Source organism: Oncorhynchus nerka, linkage group LG28, assembly GCF_034236695.1.
Source record: "Oncorhynchus nerka isolate Pitt River linkage group LG28, Oner_Uvic_2.0, whole genome shotgun sequence".
Classification (NCBI taxonomy): domain Eukaryota; kingdom Metazoa; phylum Chordata; class Actinopteri; order Salmoniformes; family Salmonidae; genus Oncorhynchus; species Oncorhynchus nerka.
Genome location: NC_088423.1, coordinates 24,999,730 through 25,021,935, shown reverse-complemented (window position 1 = coordinate 25,021,935; position 22,206 = coordinate 24,999,730). Strand labels below are relative to the sequence as shown.

The following is a 22,206-nucleotide window of genomic DNA, read 5'->3' as shown; positions in this document are numbered from 1 at the left end:
AAATAAAAGAAAACTACCTGAGGGGCTTGTAAGGGCAAGTTTCCAATATTTATAGAGCAAAACAAAAAATTATATCATGATTATTAAAACAGAGAAGCAAATAGTTGGGGATTTACACAAAGAAAAACATGATGGATCAGGGATAAAAATAAATTAGATAGATTCCGGTCAAATCAACATTGACAGATCGGCAGACGATTATTGGGATGAGTCATTGAATGGAATATCCAGTAGATCTTTTTTAATTTTGTATTTGAAGGAGTTGAAATTGTTTCAGTTATTGAGGTGGTCTGAGAGACTGTTCCATAAAAACTGACTTCTGTAAGTGATGGAAATTTTGCCCTAATCTGATACAGAAAAGGGGTGTTCAGATCAGTGGCAGTTCAAGGCGAAAATTATTAACCTGAATTTGAAAAGAAAGAGGGAAAAGGTTCAATTTGAATTGGAATATAATTATAATTTTCCATTTAGGGACAACTTATTTGCTTTGAACCAGTTATCTACATTATTTAGTTCAAAAATCATTTTAGCGATACGTTTTTGACTTTCTTGATTCGAAAGAAAGTGATATGTTAGTGTCAGCAAATAACACCCCAACCCAGTAGTAATTGATGTTCTCTTGTGTATGTGGCTGTGGGGATGTTCTCTACACCATGGCAACACTATGAATGCACAGCAACCTGCTTCTGCCAGAAGGAACACTAAGGAATAACCCTGAACAACAGGCTATCTCTCACTCCACTGCATTTTGATGTATTGTGGTGTGTATTTCCTGAGAAATATGGATAACATTTTCTTCCACTTCCAATTGCTGAGTGCAGACCTTCATTATTTCTATAGCTGTTTCCAAGAAATGTGAACAAAAACATCAGAGCTCTGTCTCAGCCCTTCCTTCCCTTGTGGTGTCATCAGTCAGCATCTGTCCAGACATATCATCGTGCTGCTCGACATATCAGTCATTGTGAGACATTAGTCTCTGAGAATGACAAATTAATGACAATGTATTAAACCAATAATGCTTTAACAATAACATGATCTATCATCAAATTTGTAAACTTTCTGGCAATAATTACTTTGCACTGCTATACCCAACAGTCTCAGGATTCATACCGTAACGATTTATTAAAACACCTGCTAGCTTCTCCACCCTACCGAAGACAGTTTCACTAAACCAGATTCAGTATATTTTCACTTCAACAGATGTAATTACATAACGTCTAAATCCAATACAAACGCACACATAATCTGTAGTAATATGATACTCTGCCATCTGTTTATATACAGTAGAAATGACAGCTTTCTTTGAAAAAATGTCAATCTTACATTTAAGTCAGGGAGCTCCACCCTTACAAGTTTATTTCATGTACAGCATTGCAGAGTCAAAACCCTTACACTTTACATGTTTTAAAAAATGTGTGTGTGGAAGACAAGGTAAAAAGGCGGGCACGCCGGAGGTCGTGACCTTGCTACTCCAGCTATTTGAGCAGAGTATTGAGCATCCTGCAGACTAGCTGGGAAAACCAAGCTGTTGTGGCCAATGGGATACAAGAGGTGCACCGGCACAGCAGAAACTAATCATAGGTCAAATAAAAGGTCCCTTTCAAACAAGGAACATAAATATGTAGCTGTGTCATTTGTACATGTACACCCTTTTGGGTTGCACTTACCTCTAACTTGGAAAAATACAGGTTTCACAGAGCTTTAAAAAAGTTTGCAAAACAAAACTTTCAAATAACTTTTTATTGAGAAATTAAGTATTTGGCAATATAAGAATGGTGAGAATGAACATCAAAATAAAATCATATCTTACAAGGAAAGTGAGGTCTAAAGTGTTCCACATTCTAGTACAGTAGCAGGTAACCAGTTAAGTACAATTCTTTCTTTGATTTTACACAGATTGGAATCAGTAAACAAGGTATGTTAATTCAGAGGCAATGCATAACTAAAAACTCTGGCTAAGATTCTTGCAGAACATGTGGGCACAACATAAATCTTTCATTATCGCCACAATAAGCCTCTCCTCTGCCGGTATACCAATGCTACCTTTCAGCGACAGCAGAGACTTGATGGAATAATGTTAAAGGAAGACTGAGGTTTATTGCTTTGCTGCCTAGAATGATTTCTGTCGCAACTGACATATCATAACCTGAACATAACCGGAACATTGGTGCTTTTCAGCGTGGACTGAAGAGTAAGCAAGAATATTCTCTCAGCGAGAGTCTTCATACACAATTTTCTAGAAATAACATTAGAAGTGGCCATCGTGTACACACGGTGGTGAGAATACCAAAGGCATTGGTGAGGCATCAAACCTGAGAAGTGTGAAATCAATTGATTTGCTATCTGTTTAGCAACATCACACTCTCTTAATTCAAAGTACATTTGAAGACATCACTACAACTACTACATGAAAGACTCATTTCCGAGTGACTCAGACCAGTATAGAAGTATTAAGAGGTTATGACATTAGGCTGACTGGCCTTTCATACATTAGAAATATTTCCACCAGGTGAAAAGACAGCATTGGGTTGCAGGTGTTAGGAGAAGGAGGTCAGGGTTCAGACTGTCTCCAGAGCCTCGGCAAGGACACACCCACTGTATAGTCACTCCAGGCATGTGACATTTTTATCTAAGCTCCTATTGGGGAGAGTAAAAGGACATCTCTCTCTCGTGGCTAGGGGGGCATAACATTTGCCAAAACATCTGCTTCAGTGGCTCATTGGTAGAGGTAGCTAGAAGAATAACACTTTGCCCAACTGAACACAAACCTCTAAATTGAAAGTGCACAACAAATTTTAAGTGTCGTACAGATATTTTTTCCTCTAAATAACTATCCTTTGTTTTGTGAATCTCCCTTTCAGAGACAGAGAAGCTGGAGTGTAACAATACTATTTTTTGTCTTGATTCATTGTGGTTGGTCTCCCACATGGCTGATGCAATGCAAAACAAGTCTATTGTTGTGCCAAAACAAAGAGTTTTGGCACAAGTTAATGAGTTAATTCCTGCCATGGTCTTAACATTTACTGTAGCAGCCATCAACATTAATTCAACAAAACAGTGGTGTAAATCATCCCAAAATAGCAGTGCAAGGACATTTTTACTAGTTTCTTAATCATGTAAACAAATCTTTAGCTGGAATATCCTTTTTTAAACAAGTCAATCTATACAAAAGACAGGAGAAAGACAGTTCTCACATCATTTCAACCAAAAAAATGTAATATGTTGACGTTCAATCAATGTGGAAAACTGATTGGAAAAAGTCATCAACATAAGGGAATTTCTTATTTTTTTCACCCAACTTTTAACCTAAATCCAATGACATGGTGACATTTTTCGTTGATTTTACAACTCAACCAAATGTAAATCAAAACTACACGTTGAACTGACATCTGTGCCCAGTGGATTGTGTATAACAAGTCAGTTGTTTTCAACATTGCAAACTTTAGGCATGTGGTCAGGGGGGATAGAGCGCACTGTTAAAGCACTCAGAGTGGATGTGGGTGTCAGGATCTTCAAAGTCCTCGAATGGCTCACTGCCAGGGTCCTGTGTCAAGGGCTCTACATCCTCGTCTGAGGTGGAGGGGTGGGTGAGGATAATCCGAGGTATCTAGCAGGAAATTGCCCAGAAATTGAACATTAATGGGTGGGAAATAAAATGAGTTAGTTTGAAGGCATACTGACATTTCACAATTGTTGTGATGAGTCCACATCTGACTATATGTTGTCTAAATTTACACCCCAATCCCAAATTAATGGAAAAGACACACTGAATAAAATATGGAAATGTGATGGTGTGTATCTCTTCGATTCATCTGGGGTTGAGGTATACTATAATAGGATCTAAACAACAGATGGTGTGAGACATGACCTAAACTTGATATTACACCACTTATGAGCTTAGAACACATCTGACAAACATTTGAAGTGAAGAATCCCGTTAAGGGCGTTTGATAGTGCTAATACTGTAAATGATGAATTATTCAACAAGAGTGTACATCTAAGGGACACTGAGATGACTGACAAGTTGCAAAGATTGCATCAGCATAGACACGGTGGGAAGATGTGTTGAGGTGGGAGATGCTGGAGGGGGCGGGCATGCAGCTCAGTAGACATTTAAAAAAAGGTTTATTTTTATTTTTAGAAGGGTCTGGATTTTTTTTGTGCCTTTTATAAACGCATTTCATCCAATTCTACGTCATTTACAGGATCGACGACATTAGCAGAATATTTTTTAATACCACACAAATGGCCAAATGCGGGCTACTACTGTGTGACTCACTATTCAGGTAGGATACAATTTCTTGTATTTATTATTATTGTATATCATTGTTATTATTGAAGGCCTACTTAATAACCTAAATCTAAAAAAGCAAAATGTGTTTTGTTTTATTCTGTTGGGACATTTTCTTTGGTCAAATGAAGTTTCAACTGTAATGTTGTGTTTGCCGCAATATAATATCCTGCTCGTATTTTCACTATGAACAAAGTCTTGACTTACTTTTGATATTACCCCAATAAAGTTTAGAAACTTTTGTGAAGGTTTGGTATGGTATGGCTATTAGCCTATTATACTGCAGGCCTATGATATGAAGGCAGTGCACACTTGCCCGCCAACTGACTCCGACAGTTGAACTTGAGGTGAGGAAGAAAGTTTGAGGACTACCAGAGTTATTCCTATAATCTAACAATATAATATTTTGATTAACAAATTAGCTTCCTTCTTCATGCCCATATCTGTATAGCCTATCTGACATGGATTAAGAAATGCATGCAGGTGTCGTTGCATCTCTCTCTCTCTGGGCTTCTCTTCCTTTATTTATATACACTACCGTTCAAAAGTTTGGGGTCACTTAGAAATGTCCTTGTTTTAGACAGAAAATCACATTTTTTGTCCAATAAAATAACATCAAATTGATCAGAAATACAGTGTAGACATTGTTAATGTTGTATATGACTATTGTAGCTGGAAACGGACGGTTTTAATGGAATATCTACATAGTTATACAGAGGCCCATTATCAGCAACCAGGTTAATTGATCATTAGAAAACCATTTTGCAATTATGTTAGCACAGCTGAAAACGGTTGTGCTGATTAAAGAAGCAATACAATACAGTTGAGTATCTGGAGCATCAGCATTTGTGGGTTTGATATATATTATTTTTTAGATTAATATCATACAGTGGATGCCTAAGCCTATAGAAAAAATAAGAAAATGTTCTTAACTGACTTGTCTAGTTAAATAAAGGTAAAAAAATATGCCTATGTAATGTCTTGATGCATTTAGTGCTCAAATCTCTGACAGCTGAACCATGAGGTGGACAATTATTGTTTTAGGAATGTAAAAACAAACAAAAATGTCAGGGAAAGGGCATACCTAGTCAGTTGCACAACTGAATGAGTCTTCCGCATTTAACCCAACCCCTCCGAATCAGAGAGGGGGTGCTTTAATCAACTTCCACGTCATCAGCGCCCAGGGAACAGTTATTATTGGGGGTTAACTGACTTGCTCAAGGTCAGAATGGCCGCAATTGAAACAAGGAATAGTCTTTCTGTAATTTATTAAAGGCTGTTTTTAAGGACGTGGCTTATTTGGCCAATATGACTTGTTTATTGATGGCGGCGTAGGTGTACTCCCTAATGGGTTACGCACCCTATGCATGACTGGTCTGGCACCAAATTCTCCTATCGGACATCCTGATATATACTGTATATAGTATGCTACAAATAAACTTTCACTTGTTCCAATATATCAAGATAAGCTACTTTGAAAAACAGTGCTGCTCACTCAGAATAGCTTAAACGTCATTGAGAATTGACAGATTCGTAGTAATTTGCTTTCCAAACAGTAGGTCTGTTTTTCTCGCTATTGTATTTTGACATGTGTGAAGGGCAAACTGACAGCCATACAAATATAATCCATAGATGGCAGTTCCCATTCAAGTCAGGACTGGCAGCTATTGCTAGTGTACCCATCAGTTTAAAAGTCAGTGCCAGGGTTAGAGGTTCCAAAATCATTGTATGGATTGTGTCTATGGCCACAATGCAACAAGCTGTTCTACATTTAGCGCTCGTACTGCCCAAATTGTGGCCTTCCCGCCTGTAAGTGTTTGTGATAAAACTTAATCCACAGCAATTTTTTTAGAAGCTATTGAACCTCTGTAGCTGAATTACGCTCTCTGGTGTAGTATTTTTGTTTTCTTAATGACTGTTCAGACAGGAGTTTTGTGGAAAATATTTTTTGACACATTTTGGCAAGATCATTTACATTTATTAGGGGGTGCCACAGCACCCCCAGCACCCCTACTTCCCACAGCTATGTGCATCAGAAAGTCTTGCGAGGCTCTTAAAAAATATATATCATAATCTGTCCTGCCTTTGTCTCCTTCCCATTAACTGGACTGGTTGTTAAAGACTTGACCAGGTGAAAACCAGCCTAATGATGAGCTTTCACCTTGTCAGTTTTTCAGACTAGTGCAGATAAAGGAGAGAGGGTGAGGAAAGGACATATTTTTTTGACCCCTGAGAAGATCCTTTTGCTTACCGTCATGGTATTTTTCACCACTTGAAGTGCATTGCTTTTAAACGAGACCTCCGGTTCTCGTTTTAAGAAGGACCAATTAAGATCGCTCTGCAGATCAGACTGAAAAGAAACAAAGACACGAACAATAATGAAAACCATAACCTAGCTGGAGAGAATGTTCAGAGAACACAAGACAGTATAATAATGGAGTCGTTTTAAAAGGACATCTTGAGGACTTTCTGATACCTGTGAAATATCCAACCTAAAATGATTCTGTTCTGCCTCACCTTTATTTTGTCAACACAATTATAGTTAGAGCCATTAGTGGTCAACTCCACTCACCCCTCCATTGCCGTTACAGATTCCAGCCGCAATCCTCTTGGTCAGGTCACAATCCACAGAGGGCTCCGAACCTGGCTGCTTGGCCTTGGGTCGCTGGCGTCCATCCTCCAGGTCAACAAGCTGCCAGCTCATGAGAATGTCCGTCTCCGCGGTGATGGCAACAGTGCTTTCCTGCTGGGCCCGGCAGGCATGGAGGCGCGGGATAGTCCTCTCCCTCATGACTTTCATCTTGATGCAGCTCCCAGCATTCCTCAGGACAGTGACAGCCTCATGGTGGCTGACCTGCTGCATGTCCAGGCCATTGACCTGGATGGACAAGTGACAAATGATCCGGTTGGATGCCAACAAAAGTAGAAGCAGGGGTCGAGGGTCAAGGGTGGGTAATAGAAGCTATCGCATCAAAATGTGCATTCACTGAAAATAAACAGGTATATTTATGGGCCCACAATTCATATCCACATTTGGTCTAAGAGTTTGACATTTCATTTGTAGTGCCAATGAAAGGTCAATTCTTTGACCAATATCAATATCACTCATATATTGATATCTACTCTCTAGATAAAGATATTTTTGTATACTTGCTTTAAGAGCAAAATATTGTTTGTTCTACAAACCAGCATAACTTTGTTGTAACAGTAGCCTATATGTATGTTTGCCCACTGACAAAGAAATGATCCGTCTATAATTTTAATGGTAGGTTTATTTGAACAGTGAGAGACAGAATACAACAAAAATCCAGAAAAACGCATGTCAAAAATGTTATAAATTGATTTGCATTTTAATAAGTATTTGACACCCTCTCAATCAGAAAGATTTCTGGCTCCCAGGTGACGATTTAAAGGGAGTGCTCCTAATCTCAGCTTGTTACCTGTATAAAAGACACCTGTCCACAGAAGCAATCAATCGATCAGATTCCAAACTCTCCACCATGGCCAAGACCAAAGAGCTCTCCAAGGATGTCAGGGACAAGATTGTAGACCTACACAAGGCTGGAATGGGCTACAAGACCATCACCAAGCAGCTTGGTAAGAAGGTGACAACAGTTGGTGCGATGATTCGCAAATGGAAGAAACACAAAAGAACTGTCAATCTCCCTCTGCCTGGACTCCATGCAAGATCTCACCTCGTGGAGTTGCAATGATCATGAGAACGGTGAGGAATCAGCCCAGAACTACATGGGAGGATCTTGTCAATGATCTCAAGGCAGCTGGGACCATAGTCACAAAGAAAACAATTGGTAACACACTACGCCGTGAAGGACTGAAATCCTGCAGCATCCGCAAGGTCCCCCTGCTCAAGAAAGCACATATACATGCCCGTCCGAAGTTTGCCCATGAACATCTGAATGATTCAGAGGACAACTGGGTGGAAGTGTTGTGGTCAGATGAGACCAAAATGGAGCTCTTTGGCATCAACTCAACTCACCTTGTTTGGAGGAGGAATGCTGCCTATGACCCCAAGAATACCATCTCAACCGGTCACAAATGGAGGTGGAAACATTATGCTTTGGGGGTGTTTTTCTGCTAAGGGGACAGGACAACTTCACCGCATCAAAGGACGATGGACGGGGCCATGTACCGTCAAATCTTGGATGAAAACCTCCTTCCCTCAGCCAGGGCATTGAAAATGGGTAGTGGATGGGTATTCCAGCATGACAATGACCCCAAACACACGGCCAATGTAACAAAGGATTGGCTCAAGAAGAAGCACATTAAGGTCCTGGAGTGGCCTAGCCAGTCTCCAGACCTTAATCCCATAGAAAATCTGTGGAGGGAGCTGAAGGTTCGAGTTGACAAACTTCAGCCTCGAAACCTTAATGACTTGGAGAAGATCTGCAAAGAGGAGTGGGACAAAATCCCTCCTGAGATGTGTGCAAACCTGGTGGCCAACTACAAGAAAGTCTGACCTCTGTGATTGCCAACAAGGGTTTTGCCACCAAGTACTAAGTCATGTTTTGCAGAGGGGTCAAATACATATTTCCCTCATTAAAATGCTAATCAATTTATAACATTTTTGACATGCTTTTTTCTGGATTTTTTTGTTGATAGTCTGTCTCTCACTGTTCAAATAAACCTACCATTAAAATGATAGACTGATCATTTCTTTGTCAGTGGGCAAACGTACAAAATCAGCAGGGGATCAAATACTTTTTTCCCTCACTGTACATGCAGAAAAAGAGGCTGTCTAAACACTGCAGCCAATCGTTTATGTCCATCTAATGGCGCCCTCCACTGGCCAGGAGGTGAATTGCAATGGCCTCTTTTACTAAGCCTGGTATGGAGGGGATGTGGGCTGGTGATTTATCATATGGTGGTCAAAAGACCTACATGTAAATAATCAGAACGGCTAAAACTACAGGGACTATAAACATGGGAGGATGTTTGGGTCCAACCTCCAGTACTCTGTCTCCAATGTGGACCCCCGCCTTTTCTGATGGCCCTCCTTTCGACACTCTGGAAATAAAGATGCCCTGAAAAAGGAAAATATACACTAGTAGAAGTACAACAACTGGCATTTAAATAGTGAACATGATCAAAGGAAATTTTTTAATCAACTGTGGTTTCACTGCGCCTCCAATAATCTGAATCTGGATTTGTCTGCATCTCTCATGCTTCTTAAATAAGTCAGCTGAGACCTACCACTGAAATGTAATATCAACTACTTAAGTAAATATTCTGCTATATTACTGCTGGCTAACATTTCTGCCATTAATAAATGCCACTCCACAGATATTATTATTAGCTATGGTTATAATGCAGGAGGTGGTGCTTCAATTGGAGTTGCAGCAGTGCCGCATCAAGTCTGACAGCACTGCTGCTCCTGCGATAAGGCTGACCTCATCACGCTCCTTGTAAGGCAGAGAGCCCTTCCCTCCTGCAATGCTGATTCCCAGACTGCCCCTCTGGCCGCAAACTTTGATCTGTAGCTAAGAAGGGAAAAACACAATTAGAGTACAAATGAGCCTGTATCTCAACAGAGCGACCTACAGAAAGAACTTGGCCTGCATACAAAATGAAAAATGATGGTACACCTCTACCACAAAGCTTCTATACCATGGGACTTGCATTTTAGCACTAGTAGGAACTGAAGTTTGAAAAACAAATGGAATACATATCATAGGGCGTGCAGATTTACTCTTAAGGGCACTTTGGAGATGACCGAGTCGTGTGACGAGGTCCTGTCGGCAGCCCCAGCTTGGACCTGTTTCCCGGAGCTAGCAAACTTTTCAGTGCTATGTGGGGGGGACTGGGGACTGGGCCCTGCTTGCTGAGCTCTGCATCGCTGCAGTTTCCTGTCCTCCTGGATGTCTCCTCTGTCATGCCTGAACCTCCTGGGTATCCCCTCTCCCTCAGAGAAATGGACAGAACCATCCTGGGAGAAGGGAGGGAGAGAAGGAAGAGGGAGAGAAAGGAACAAGTTGAAATCTGTAGCTTTCAGCAGCTTAAGTACAACCTTTTGATCTTGACCTCTGGAGACAGAAAACAATATACCCAATAAGTGGGACGTCAACAAAGTGAGAAATCTAAAGAAAATCGAATCAAATCAAAGACAACAATGAGACAGATAAGGTCAACGGAAGAGTATGCTCACGTCTTCAAGCTGTTCCTCCTCGATCTGCTCAGCATCCTTCTCTGGACTGGAGCAGCGTCCCCTCACGCTGTCATTGACGGGGAACAGGTTGAGGCCCCCATGCAGGAGCTCCTTGGAGGCTCCCACCCAGCGTAGGCCAGAGATGGGCCAGTTGTGGCTACTGCTGCGACTGGAGGATGTGTTAGCCTGAGCATTTCTACACCCCTGGAGAGTCAGAAAATATCATGCATAGCTAAACATGTTATGATTAGTCTACAATGATTGTGGATCAGAACTAATTTTGTTTATTGAGATTACATTTAAAAGATAAGATAAATAAATCCACTTTAAAATTGTGTCATTTAGTTTTAAACTGAAATAGTGCACAGTTTTAGACTAGTGTACTCACAGTAACACAATAAACATTTGTATATACCAGTCAGCTTACAACCTGCCTTTACTTTTCTTTTAAGTTCATAAGCAGGAATGTACACTATAGACACAAAAGCATGTGGACACCACTTCAAATTAGTGGATTCAGCTGTTTCAGCCAACAACCGTTGCTGACAGGTGTATAAAATCGAGCACAAAGCCATGCAATCTCCATAGACAAACATTGGCATTAGAATGGCCTTACTGAAGAGCTCAGTGACTTTCAACGTGGCACTGTAATAGGATGCCAGTTGATCACATTTCTGACCTGGTAGAGCTGCCCCAGTCAACTGTAAGTACTGTTATTGTGAAGTGGAAACGTCTAGGAGCAACAACAGCTCAGCCGCGAAGTGGTAGTCCACAGAATGGGACCGCCGAATGCTGAAGCATGTAGCGCATAAAAATTGTGTCCTCAGTTGCAACACACACTGAGTTCCAAACTGCCTCTGGAAGCAACGTCAGCAAAATAACTGTTTGTCAGGTGTTTCATGAAATGAGTTTCCATGGCCAAGCAGCCGCACACAAACCCAAGATCGCCATGCGCAATGCCAAGTGTCGGCTGGAGTGGTGTAAAGCTCACCGCCATTGGACTCTGGAGCAGTGGAAATGCATTCTCTGGGGTGATGAATCATGCTTGAATCCGGGTTTGGCGGATGCCAGGAGAACTCTACCTGCCCCAATGCATAGTGCCAACTGTAAAGTTTGGTGGAGGAGGAATAATGGTTCGGGCTAGGCGCCTTTGTTACAGTGAAGGGAAATCTTAACGCTACAGCATACAATGACATTCTAGACAATTCTGTGCTTCCAATTTTGTGGCAACAGTTTGAGGAAGGCCCTTTCCTGTTTCAGCATGACAATGCCCCTGAACACAAAGTGAGGTCCATATAGAAATGGTTTGTTGAGATCGGTGTGGAAGAACTTGACTTGCCTGCATAGAGCCCTGACCTCAACCCTATGAATTGGAACGCCGAATGCGAGCCAGGCCTAATCGTCCAATATCCGTGCCCAACCTCACTAATGCTCATGGCTGAATGGAAGCAAGTCCCCGCAGCAATGTTCCAACAACTAGTGGAAAGCCTTCCCAGAAGAGTGGAGGCTGTTAAAGCAGCAAAGGGGGGACCAACTCCATATTAATGCCCATGATTTTAGAGTGAGATGTTCAACGAGCATGTTTGTACATACTTTTGGTCATGTAGTGTATGTGAACTGTGTCCAAGTGCTGTGAAATAGCCAAGACCCCAAAAGCTATTTAATTTTGAACATTCCAATTATCTCTGTTTGAAAAGTCCAGCTGAAATTTCTGCCTGTTTTGGTGGGAGGGAGTTTTGGCCTTTCATGGTAACACATGCAGTAAAGTAGTTAATAGACCAATAAGAAAGAGTTCCAAAACTCTCTGCCAATAAGAGCTAATTATCAGTTTTACCTTGCCCACTCAGACCACTCCTAGCAAAATCCTTGTTCGAGAGGTTTTTCTTTACTAAGAAGCTATTTGTTTATTTTTTACGATTTTAATTTAAAAACAAATCAGGTACTTAATTGTTACCCAGAAAAGATTTGATAAAGTCAAAATAGCTGAATTGAACATTTAAGGCATTGCTGTTCAAAATTAGATAAATCCAGAAGTTATTGCACAATAAGAATACAAAGCCAGGAGGAAACCAGATGCACATTATACATAAATTACAATTTAACACAGAAAAATGTGTTAGATTATGTATTGTTAAGCAACAATACACTTTATTTGATTATGAACTAAATGTAAATGTACTTTTAGATCATTGGCACTAATAATGCTCAGATTAAATATTTGTATTTTTGAAGGATTAAAATGGAATCATGATACAGTGAGTTCACTGTGCAGGCACTAGACAGGCTGCCAAAAAAATCACCATGGCATGAGGAGGAATGCTATGTAATGTAGCAGTACTGTTTTCAGAGATAATTAGTTATTATGAAATTATATTCTTACTGGACGGTATATCTGTCTACATTTCAGATGAAAGGAAACTTTTTTCTCCAGTCTCAATTAGTTTACATTCTTGTTAATTATTTTACACACTTAAGAACTGCATGCTCATGCAATTCAGTGCCGGTCACGACCAGCTCTATGCATATTTATCAGTAGATGATTGTATTTCATTTCTGTTAGGTTTCAGAGACAAAGCACCACGTACATCATTGCAGCTGTTAAGACCAAAGGATATTGTAGCAATCTAGAGGCTTTAATCAATTATAGAAGTCTACTGACATGGCGGGAAACTGTGAGCTCTGCCTTTCCAGGAATGATGAAATCAGAGAGTCAGTCCCTTTGGGAGATGTACACATTTCCTTTACAAAATGGCAGATAAGGAGAAGTAAGCTATACAGTTCTATTGGTTATCTATTAAGGACTAGAACACTTCAGAAGCAGGGTGATATCGTGCCTTCAGAAAGTATTCACAAACACTTGACTTACATTTTGTTGAGCTACAGCCTGAATTTAAAATGGATTAAAAATGGGATTTATGGTCACTGGCCTACACACAATACCCCATTATGTCAAAGTGGAATGAAGTTGTTTGAAATGTTTACAAAGTAATTAAAAATTAAAAGCTGAAATGTCTTGAGTCATTAAATATTAAACCCATTTGTTTAACAAGTCACATAATAAACTGCATGGCCTCTGTTTAATAATAATAGCGTTTAACATGATTTTGGAATTACTACCTCATCTCTGTATCCCACACATACAATTATCTTTAAGGTCCCTCAGTCCCACAGTGAATTTCAAACAAAGATTAAACCACAAAGACAGGAAGGATTTACAATGTCTCACAAAGATGGGCACCTACAGTATTAGTAGATGGGTAAACATATCTCTTTGAGCATGGTGTTTCAATACACCCAGTCACTACAAAGATACAGGCGCCCTTCCTAACTCACTTGCCGGAGAGGAAGAAAACCACCCAGGGATTTTAAAACAGAGTTTAATGACTGCGATACGAGAACTGAGGATGGATCAACAACATTCTTGTTACTCCACAATACTAACCTAATTGATAGAGTGAAAAGGAAGCCTGTACAGAAAGCTATTCCAAAACATGCATCCTGTTCTCAATACAGTGTTATGTTTGGGGCAAATCCAATACAACACTTTTTTATTTATAAAAAAAAAAGTCAGTTAAGAACAAATGCTTATTTACAATGACGGCCTACAGTGTGTTAACTGCCTTGTTCAGGGGCAGAATGACAGATTTTTACCTTGTCAGCTCGGGATTTGATACAGTAACCTTTCGGTTACTGGCCAACACTAACCACTAAGCTATCTGTATACTCCATATTTTTCAAGCATAGTGGCGGCTGCATCATGTTATGAGTATGCTTGTAATCATTACAGACTGGGGAGTTTTTCAGGATACAAAAAGAAACTGAATGGAGCTAAGCACAGACAAACTCCTGGAGTAAAACCTGGTTCAGTCTGCTTTCCACAAGAAACGGGGAGATTCATTCACCTATCAGCACAGGCAAACTCCTGGAGTAAAACCTGGTTCAGTCTGCTTTCCACAAGAAACGGAGAGATTAATTCACCTATCAGCACAGGCAAAATCCTGGAGTAAAACCTGGTTCAGTCTGCTTTCCACCAGATAGTGGGAGATTAATTCCCCCCAATAACCTAAAACAAATCTATACTGGAGTTGCTTACCAAGAAGACAGTGAATGTTCCTGTATAGCTGAGTTACAGTTTTGACTTAAATCTACTTGAAACCCTAGGCAAATCTTGAAAATGGTTGTCTAGCAACGATAAACATCCAATTTGCCAGAGCTTGAAGTGGTTTGAAAAGAATAATGGGCAAATATTGTACCATCCAGGTGTGCAAAGCTCTGAGACTTGCCCAGAAAGACTCACAGCGGTAATTCTAACTTGTATTGACTCAGGCGGGTCAATACTTATGTAAATGAGATATTTCTGTATTTCATTTTCAATAAATTAGCAAAAATGTCTAAAAACATGTTTCACTTTGTCATTATGGGGTATTGTGTGTAGATAGGTGGGGAAAATATATTTCATCCATTTTGAATTCAGGCTGTAAGAACAAAATGTGGAATAAGTCAAGAGGTATGAATACTTTCTGAAGGTACTGTAGACTTGAAAATCATACAAGCTGTTCAGGGGATGTATAATTTGCCTTTACAAGCCTAAATAAAACCAGGGAACAGTTAGGGATAACGATACCCATTGCATTGTATTAATACAATATAAACATCTACTTGAGATAAACACATGGAATTTAAACTTTGTGAATGCAACATTGAATGCAGTCCATACTTACAATCTCATTTCAAGACAAGCAGACTTCACATACAGCACATGACAGATAGGTGAGGTGTTGCATACTATATATACAAGTCATGCAATACAAGTTGGATGGACAAAACAGGAGATGAATGGTTGAGGAAAAAGTACTAACGTGTGAATGACCACCCTGATGAGCTTTTTATCAATGGGCTTTGTTAAAACTATGAGTGATTTCCTTTAAAACAAATTGAAATTAAACGGTTAAAATCTAATTCAATTTTAATGGCAAATACATACAGTATTTAAGAATAATCAATGATAACGGGCATGTGCGGCTTGAATACAAAAAATATGGCATTTATGATTTGACATGTTAACAGTTATGAGACGTTAGATGACGTGTTAACAATTGTGAGATGGTGAAGCAAAAACAGAAGGTCTACATTTTTCATAAAGGACTAAAGGCTGAAACACTAAAGACTAATGGACTAAAAACGAAGTTAAGGGGAATAACGAATCATGTTTGGTTTTAAACCCATTTTATTTTATCAGTGGTTAAAAGTCATCCAAATCTGTAGGCTCAGTGTCCATGCCAATTTCAAATTGTGTTTTTGTGCAGCTTGATCATTAAAAGAAAATAATTTAAAAAGAAAGATGAAATCCACATTAAAACAAATTTATATGGTCCTCTCCTTGAAATACATTTAAAACAAAAAAAGTTAAATCAATGTTGTAGTGTACCATTTGAAGAACATTCCGTTTTATTAAGACGCAATAAACTAAGAAGTGCATTAGTGTATGCTTAAACTGCATTTTCAAAAGATTCCACCCTGGTTCTTATTACCTTGTTTGTAATGAAATTGGCCATTGAAAGTCTAAGCTCATGTGTTAAAGGGAGAAAGTGACAAATGTTAAAATGCAGCTGTTTCTGGTATCTGGTATTAAGAAAACATTTCAAAGCAGTGAATCGCAATGAAAGAAAGTAAGAGGGAGAGTGGTTACGGTACATGTTCCAAACTTAATTACAAAATTACCAAACATGTCTATATAAAAATGAGTTTAGGATTTGATTAAGAAGTTAGACAATGGAGTAGAAAAGAAGATTTGAGGCTGTCTACTCACCCAAAGGGAATTATATTGTTTTGATAAGACATTAGCAACTGCATTTTATTTTATTTTTTTTACTTAAAAGGAAAACACTAAAAAGGAAATAAAATACGTACCAAATACCAAGATAACATTTTTTAAATTCTGCGATAGTTTAAGAAACTTGCTATACATTGTTTTAATTTACACCATCTGAGCTGCCAAAAAGTATAAAATATCGATATTCACAAATGACTATACAATAATCCTTAAATCAGTAGGTCCAAAAACTAAGTATCCCCAAAATGTAAAAAGAAATATTCCCCCAGTATTTAAAAAATAAAACAAATATATATAAAGATGTCAACAATATTTAATATACTTAAGACTTACAGTAGTGCAACTACCCATTGTCTGTAAAAAAAAAAGAAGGAAAAAATACATCTTTAAAAAGCACTAACTTTAAAAAATACCTTTAAAAAGGAACACACCTGTTCATATTATTGCTGTTTGAAAAGATAGCACAATAGTTTGAAAAGAAGGCACATGGGCCCTGGTAGTCTGAGCCAGATACCGTGCAGGGTATTGGAGATGAAGTAAGATACTGGACAAGAGGATCACAGCAGAGTCCCAGGGATGAGCTGCAGGAGGGGTAGGTAGATCGCAGAGGGGTTTGTGGGGAAAAGTAGGTTCAAGGGGTTGGGCAGGAGAACATGGTGAGAGAAACAAGAGGTAAGAATGTTTCTGAGGTAAGAGTCACACAGACGTGGTGACTGTAGCATTATTGACCTCGTTTTTGTTGGAATCCAGGCCTTTGGCAGCGTTCAGGTCGTTGCGGAGGTTCTCCGCTGCTTTCTTCATAGTCTTCAGCTCGCCTGGGTGAGGAGTGGCCCGTCGCATCAGCGTTCCCTGTGGGGAGGAAATAAAGAGGGACAGGGAGGAGAAACAGTGAGACGGATCTGTAAGACTGAATGGACCCAGATTAATCAACAGGTCTGTCATTCTGTCATGTATTATATTACCTTCATAGCAACATATTACATTACATTTAAGTCATTTAGCAGACGCTCTTATCCAGAGCGACTTACAAATATGTTATACACTCAGTCACCAGTTTATGCATGGTTCATTCCTACAGACAGTGAGTCACATGGCCATGAGTTGCTATATACTGTAAAGCAGGCATACAGGCATTCAGTTACTGTTCGATTGAACATTAGAATGGGCAAAACGGGTGACCTAAGCAACTTTAACCGTGGTATGATCCAGTATCTCAGAAACGGCCGGCCTCCTAGGCTTTTCATGCACGGTAGTGTCTAGGCTTTCCTGAAAATAGTGCAAAAAACATCCAGCCTGTTCCGACAAATCCCGGTTCATGTTGTGTCATGCTTATGGCAGAGTCAGGATTTGGTGTAAGCAGCATGAGTCCAGGGCCTAGTACACCTTGGGTCCCTTGATACCATTTGAGCAACATTTCCATGACCCCAAATAATTCAGGCTGTTCTGGAAGCACGTGGTTATGATCCGGTACTATATGGGTCTACCTAATAAACTGGTAAATGAGTGTACATATGCACTTGGACATACATTAAGGTCCAAAATTATTGGCACCTTTGACAAAATATGTTTCTTTAATACTGTATACATATTGTAGGCTAAAGAAAATGGGGATACTATTTTATACTAATACAGTTGCACAGAGAAAGAGATTTTGTTAAATCAAGTCATTTTTTCTCAAAAAGCTAGGGTTCAAAATTATTGACACCTCTGTTTTCAATACCTTACCTTCCAAAGATAACAACTATCCATACGTAAAAATAAAAATGCGCGCATTACTAAGTCGGCTTTAGATAAATGCGTCTGCTAAATGGTATATTCTATTATTAATGGAATTGAGCCCTTTTCTAAAAATATTTTATGGAGACTTGAATTGAAGAGGGCAAGTCCATAAGCGCAGACGAAGGATATCAAGGATCAGGAAAAACTGTATGGAGGAATGGTCTAAGATCCCTTTAAAAGGCTCAGTGCAGTGAGTTATTGAAAGGTATTATTGAAAACCAGGGTGCCAATAATTTTGACTTATCTTTGAGGAAAAATAATATTAAATTGTTAAACAAAATCTTTATTTGAGCAATTGTCTTTTTCCCTTTTACATACAATATAGCTCAGTATTTGTATTATACAGTCTTTTTTTGCTTATCTTTATCAAGGCTAACAATCATTTTGGACCCGACTGTAATTTAAAAGATCTGAAAGATCAAACCTAGTTTTCAACCAGTTAATGGACTCAACAACGCTTTATATTAGTTGAATACATATATCTTTAATTCTCTATTCCTTGTTTAGTGAGTATTGACAGTTGACGTTTCAAAACGACCCTTGTGAATGGTGAAAGGTCTTTTCGACCTCATCGCCTCCTGTCATTCCCCTTCACACACTTCTAGCGCTTCACCTCACCTTTTCATCATCCTCGTCATCGTTATCATCCAGGAAGTGGATGGCACTGATCCTGTTCATGGCCCTGTCATCCCAGGTGTCATCCACCACGTCATTCACCAGGCTTTCCAGAGCACCGCAGCGAGCAAGGTTGTCTGAGCCTAAAACAGGATACATTTGATGTGTGTGTGAGGATGGTAATCATTCACATCTTTATTAACTTCACTAGGGTAAAGGGCAGCATTCGGAATTTTGGATGAAAAGCATGCCCAAATTAAACTGCCTGCTACTCAGGCCCAGAAGCTAGGATATGCATATAATTGGTAGATTTGGATAGAAAACTCTAAAGTTTCCAGAATTGTTAAAATAATGTCTGTGAGTATAACAGAACTGATATGGCAGTCGAAAACCTGAGGAAAATCCATCCAGGAAGTACTATTATTTTGAAAGGCTGTTTTTCCATTGAAAGCCTATCCACCATACAAAGACTTAGGACCCAGTTCACAATTTCTTTGGTTTCTTCTACGTGTGGCCAGTCTTTAGGCATTGTTTCAGGCTTTTACTCTGAAAAATGAGGGAGATACAGCACTTTCAATGAGTGGATATTTCCAGACACGAGTCCAGCGCGTGATCTATTGACAAAGCTTTTGTCCGGTTGAAATACTATTGATTATTTATGACAAAATCAACCTGAGGATTGATTTTAAACATCGTTTGACATGTTTCTACGAACTTTTATTGTACTTTGACTTTTCATCTGGATGTTGAGAGCGCACTTTGTGCCTTTGGATTACTGAACTAAATGCACCAACAAAACGGAGGTTTTTGGACATAAAGAGGGACATTATCGAACAAAACAAACATTTATTGTGTAACATGGAGTCCTGGGAGTGCCACCAGATGAAGATCATCAAAGGTAAGTGATTAATTTTAACGCTATATCTGACGTTTGTGACACCTCTCCTTGGTTGAAAAATGGCTGTATAGTTTTTGTGGCTAGGCGCTGACCTAACGCAATCGTATGGTTTGCTTTCGCCGTAAAGCCTTTTTGAAATCTGACACAGCGGCTGGATTAACAAGAAGTTTATCTTTAAAATGGTGTATAATACTTGTATGTTTGAGGAATTTTAATTATGGGATTTCTGTTTTGAATTTGGCGCCCCTGCAATTTCACTGGCTGATGTCGAGGTGGGACGCTACCGTCCCACCTCGAAACCAGAGAGGTTAATAATTGGCTTTTCAAAATTATGTTCACATGCATGCTTGAAATGTAAGACCTGTGTAAAAACGAACACAAAAGTGGCCTGAATTAACCAACGGATTACAATCAATGTGTTTGGTATGATTGCGTCCCTCAATCTGCACCCCCAACCCCCCACACCCCAGATGAGCGCTTGGAAACATCCAGATCACAGTTTCAAATCCCAGCCTAGTCACAAGCTTAGAGCTAGACAATCTCCCCCCCAAATTCGAGCTCACTGACTTGACCTCCACAAGTTGTAGATCCTCATCTGCTGCTCCACAAGTGAATGAGGGTCATGGAATGGAACATAAGCACATAGTCCTCTCATTCCGAGGCACGTCAGGGACTAAGGGGGATGGGCGTAACAAGGAACATGCTCCGTAGTCATTCACTCAATGATTCAAATAAAATAAAAACATGACATATGGGTGCAGCAACCAGGTTGTGGAGATCGCGCAAAATAATCACTATCAACAGTTGGATCAGGCCTAGATTCCACAAGGCCTCAGCTGAGTCAGAGAGCGAGCCTCTCCTCGCCCAGCAGAGATGGATTTTAATGGCAGAAGTTCCGTTGGAAGTTAAGCCTCTTTATCTGGGGCAGAAAGCAGCCTACTGGTTAGAGCGTTGAGCTAGTAACCGAAAGTTGGCTAGATTGAATCCCCGAGCTGACAAGGTAAAGATCTGTCGTGCTGGCCATGAACAAGGCAGTTAACCCAGTGTTCCTAGGCCGTCATTATAAATAATAATTTATTCTTAACTGACTTGCCTAGTTAAATTTAAAAAATTAATAATAATTTTAAAAAGCTGTCCAATCCACTGAGGTCTTTTTATTTTCCAATACATAGCAAAGGAGCAGGCCCTTGGTGGCAGCATAGGATCAGATCAAGATCGATTAGAGCTTGTGACAAACTCAAGGCATGGGATCCCACTTAATCCGGCCCGCAGGTGGTTGAATATAAATGCTATAAAATTGTTATACAGTGCACTCGGAAAATATTCAGACACCTTGATTTTTTTCTACATTCTGTTAAAGCCTTATTGTAAAATGAATTAAATATATTTGTTTTCACAATACACCATAATGACACATTTTATATTGATATGTTGCACTTTTTATTTTTATAAACTGAAATAGCACATTTACAAACGTATTCAGACCCTTTACTCAGCACTTTTTTGAAGCACCTTTGGCAGGGATTACAGCCTCAAGTCTTCTTGGGTATGACGCTACAAGCTTGGCACACCTGTATTTGGGGAGTTTCTTCCATTCTTCTCTGCGGATCCTTTCAACCTCTTTCAGGTTGGATGGGGAGCGTCGCTGCACAGCTATTTTCAGGTCTCTCCAGAGATGTTTGATTGGGTTAAAGTCTGGGCTCTGGATGGGCTACTCAAGGACATTCAGAGCCTTGTCCCGAAGCCACTCATGCATTGTCTTGGCTGTATGCTTAGGGTCGTTGTCCTGTTCAACGGTGAATGTTCGAACTTCGTCTGAGGTCCTGAGTGCTCTGGAGCAGATTTTTTTTTATCAAGGATCTCTCTGTACTTTAGATCGTTCATCTTTCCCTCGATCCTGACTAGTCTCCCAGTCCCTGCCACTGAAAAACATGTTGCTACCACCATGCTTCACAATAGGGATGGTGACAGGTTTCCTCCAGACGTGACATTTGTCATTCAGGCCAAAGAGTTCAATCTTGACCTCATCAGACCAGAGAATCTTGTTCCTCACGGTCTGAGAGTCTTTAGGTGCCTTTTGGCAAACTCCAAGCGGGCTGTCATGTGCCTTTTACTGAGGAGTGGCTTCCGTCAGGTCACTCTACATAAAAGCCTGATTGGTTGACTGCTGTATAGATTGCTATCCTTCTGGAAGGTTCTCCCATCTCTACAGAGCAAATTTGGAGCTCTGTCAGAGTGACCATCGGGTTCTTGATCACCTCCCTGACCAAGGCCCTTCTCCCCCTGCTCAGTTTGGCCGGGCGGCCAGCTCTAGTAACAGCCTTGGTGGTTCCAAACTTCTCCCATTTAACAGGCTGACTACAACGCTCGTGTCGCGTGCCATCTCCTCATTGGATATACCCACGAGGGTGACTGAAAGACGAGGGAGTTCAGTGGCAGTAATGCATCTAATATATGAAAGTTGCCAATCGCAAAATAAAGTCAAGAGAAGAAAAAGCCTAGGTGAGATGACTAGAAACAATTCGGTTGACCGTTTTGTGTGGATTAATCGTCGGAGTCGAGGACTTTGTCCATTTCATGTAAAATAATAACTCAATGTTTATATCCCAGGACAAATTAGCTAGCAA

The 22,206-nt window shown here is 39.9% G+C and overlaps 2 protein-coding genes across 2 annotated transcripts in view; both read right to left on the bottom strand.

Annotated features, from left to right (window-relative positions):
• Nucleotides 1-1,658: 1,658 nt before the first annotated feature.
• Nucleotides 1,659-10,229, bottom strand: LOC115112666 (protein scribble homolog). Its single transcript, XM_029639696.2, has 5 exons — nucleotides 9,999-10,229; nucleotides 9,256-9,789; nucleotides 6,864-7,169; nucleotides 6,543-6,641; nucleotides 1,659-3,607 (listed from the first exon to the last, which is right to left on the bottom strand). The coding sequence occupies exons 2-5, from the start codon at nucleotides 9,376-9,378 to the stop codon at nucleotides 3,455-3,457; spliced, it is 681 nt and encodes a 226-aa protein (XP_029495556.1). The 5' UTR covers nucleotides 9,379-9,789; nucleotides 9,999-10,229; the 3' UTR covers nucleotides 1,659-3,454.
• A 2,835-nt stretch (nucleotides 10,230-13,064) lies between these two features.
• The window catches only part of LOC115113042 (leucine-rich repeat-containing protein 1-like), a 76,921-nt gene continuing 67,779 nt past the window's right edge, over nucleotides 13,065-22,206 (bottom strand). Inside the window, exons 13-14 of the mRNA XM_029640242.2 lie at nucleotides 18,685-18,824; nucleotides 13,065-17,136 (exon numbers count right to left, since the gene is read on the bottom strand). Of these exons, the coding sequence (XP_029496102.1) occupies nucleotides 16,984-17,136; nucleotides 18,685-18,824 (293 nt within the window). The 3' untranslated portion in view covers nucleotides 13,065-16,983. The remainder of the gene's footprint in view (nucleotides 17,137-18,684; nucleotides 18,825-22,206) is intronic.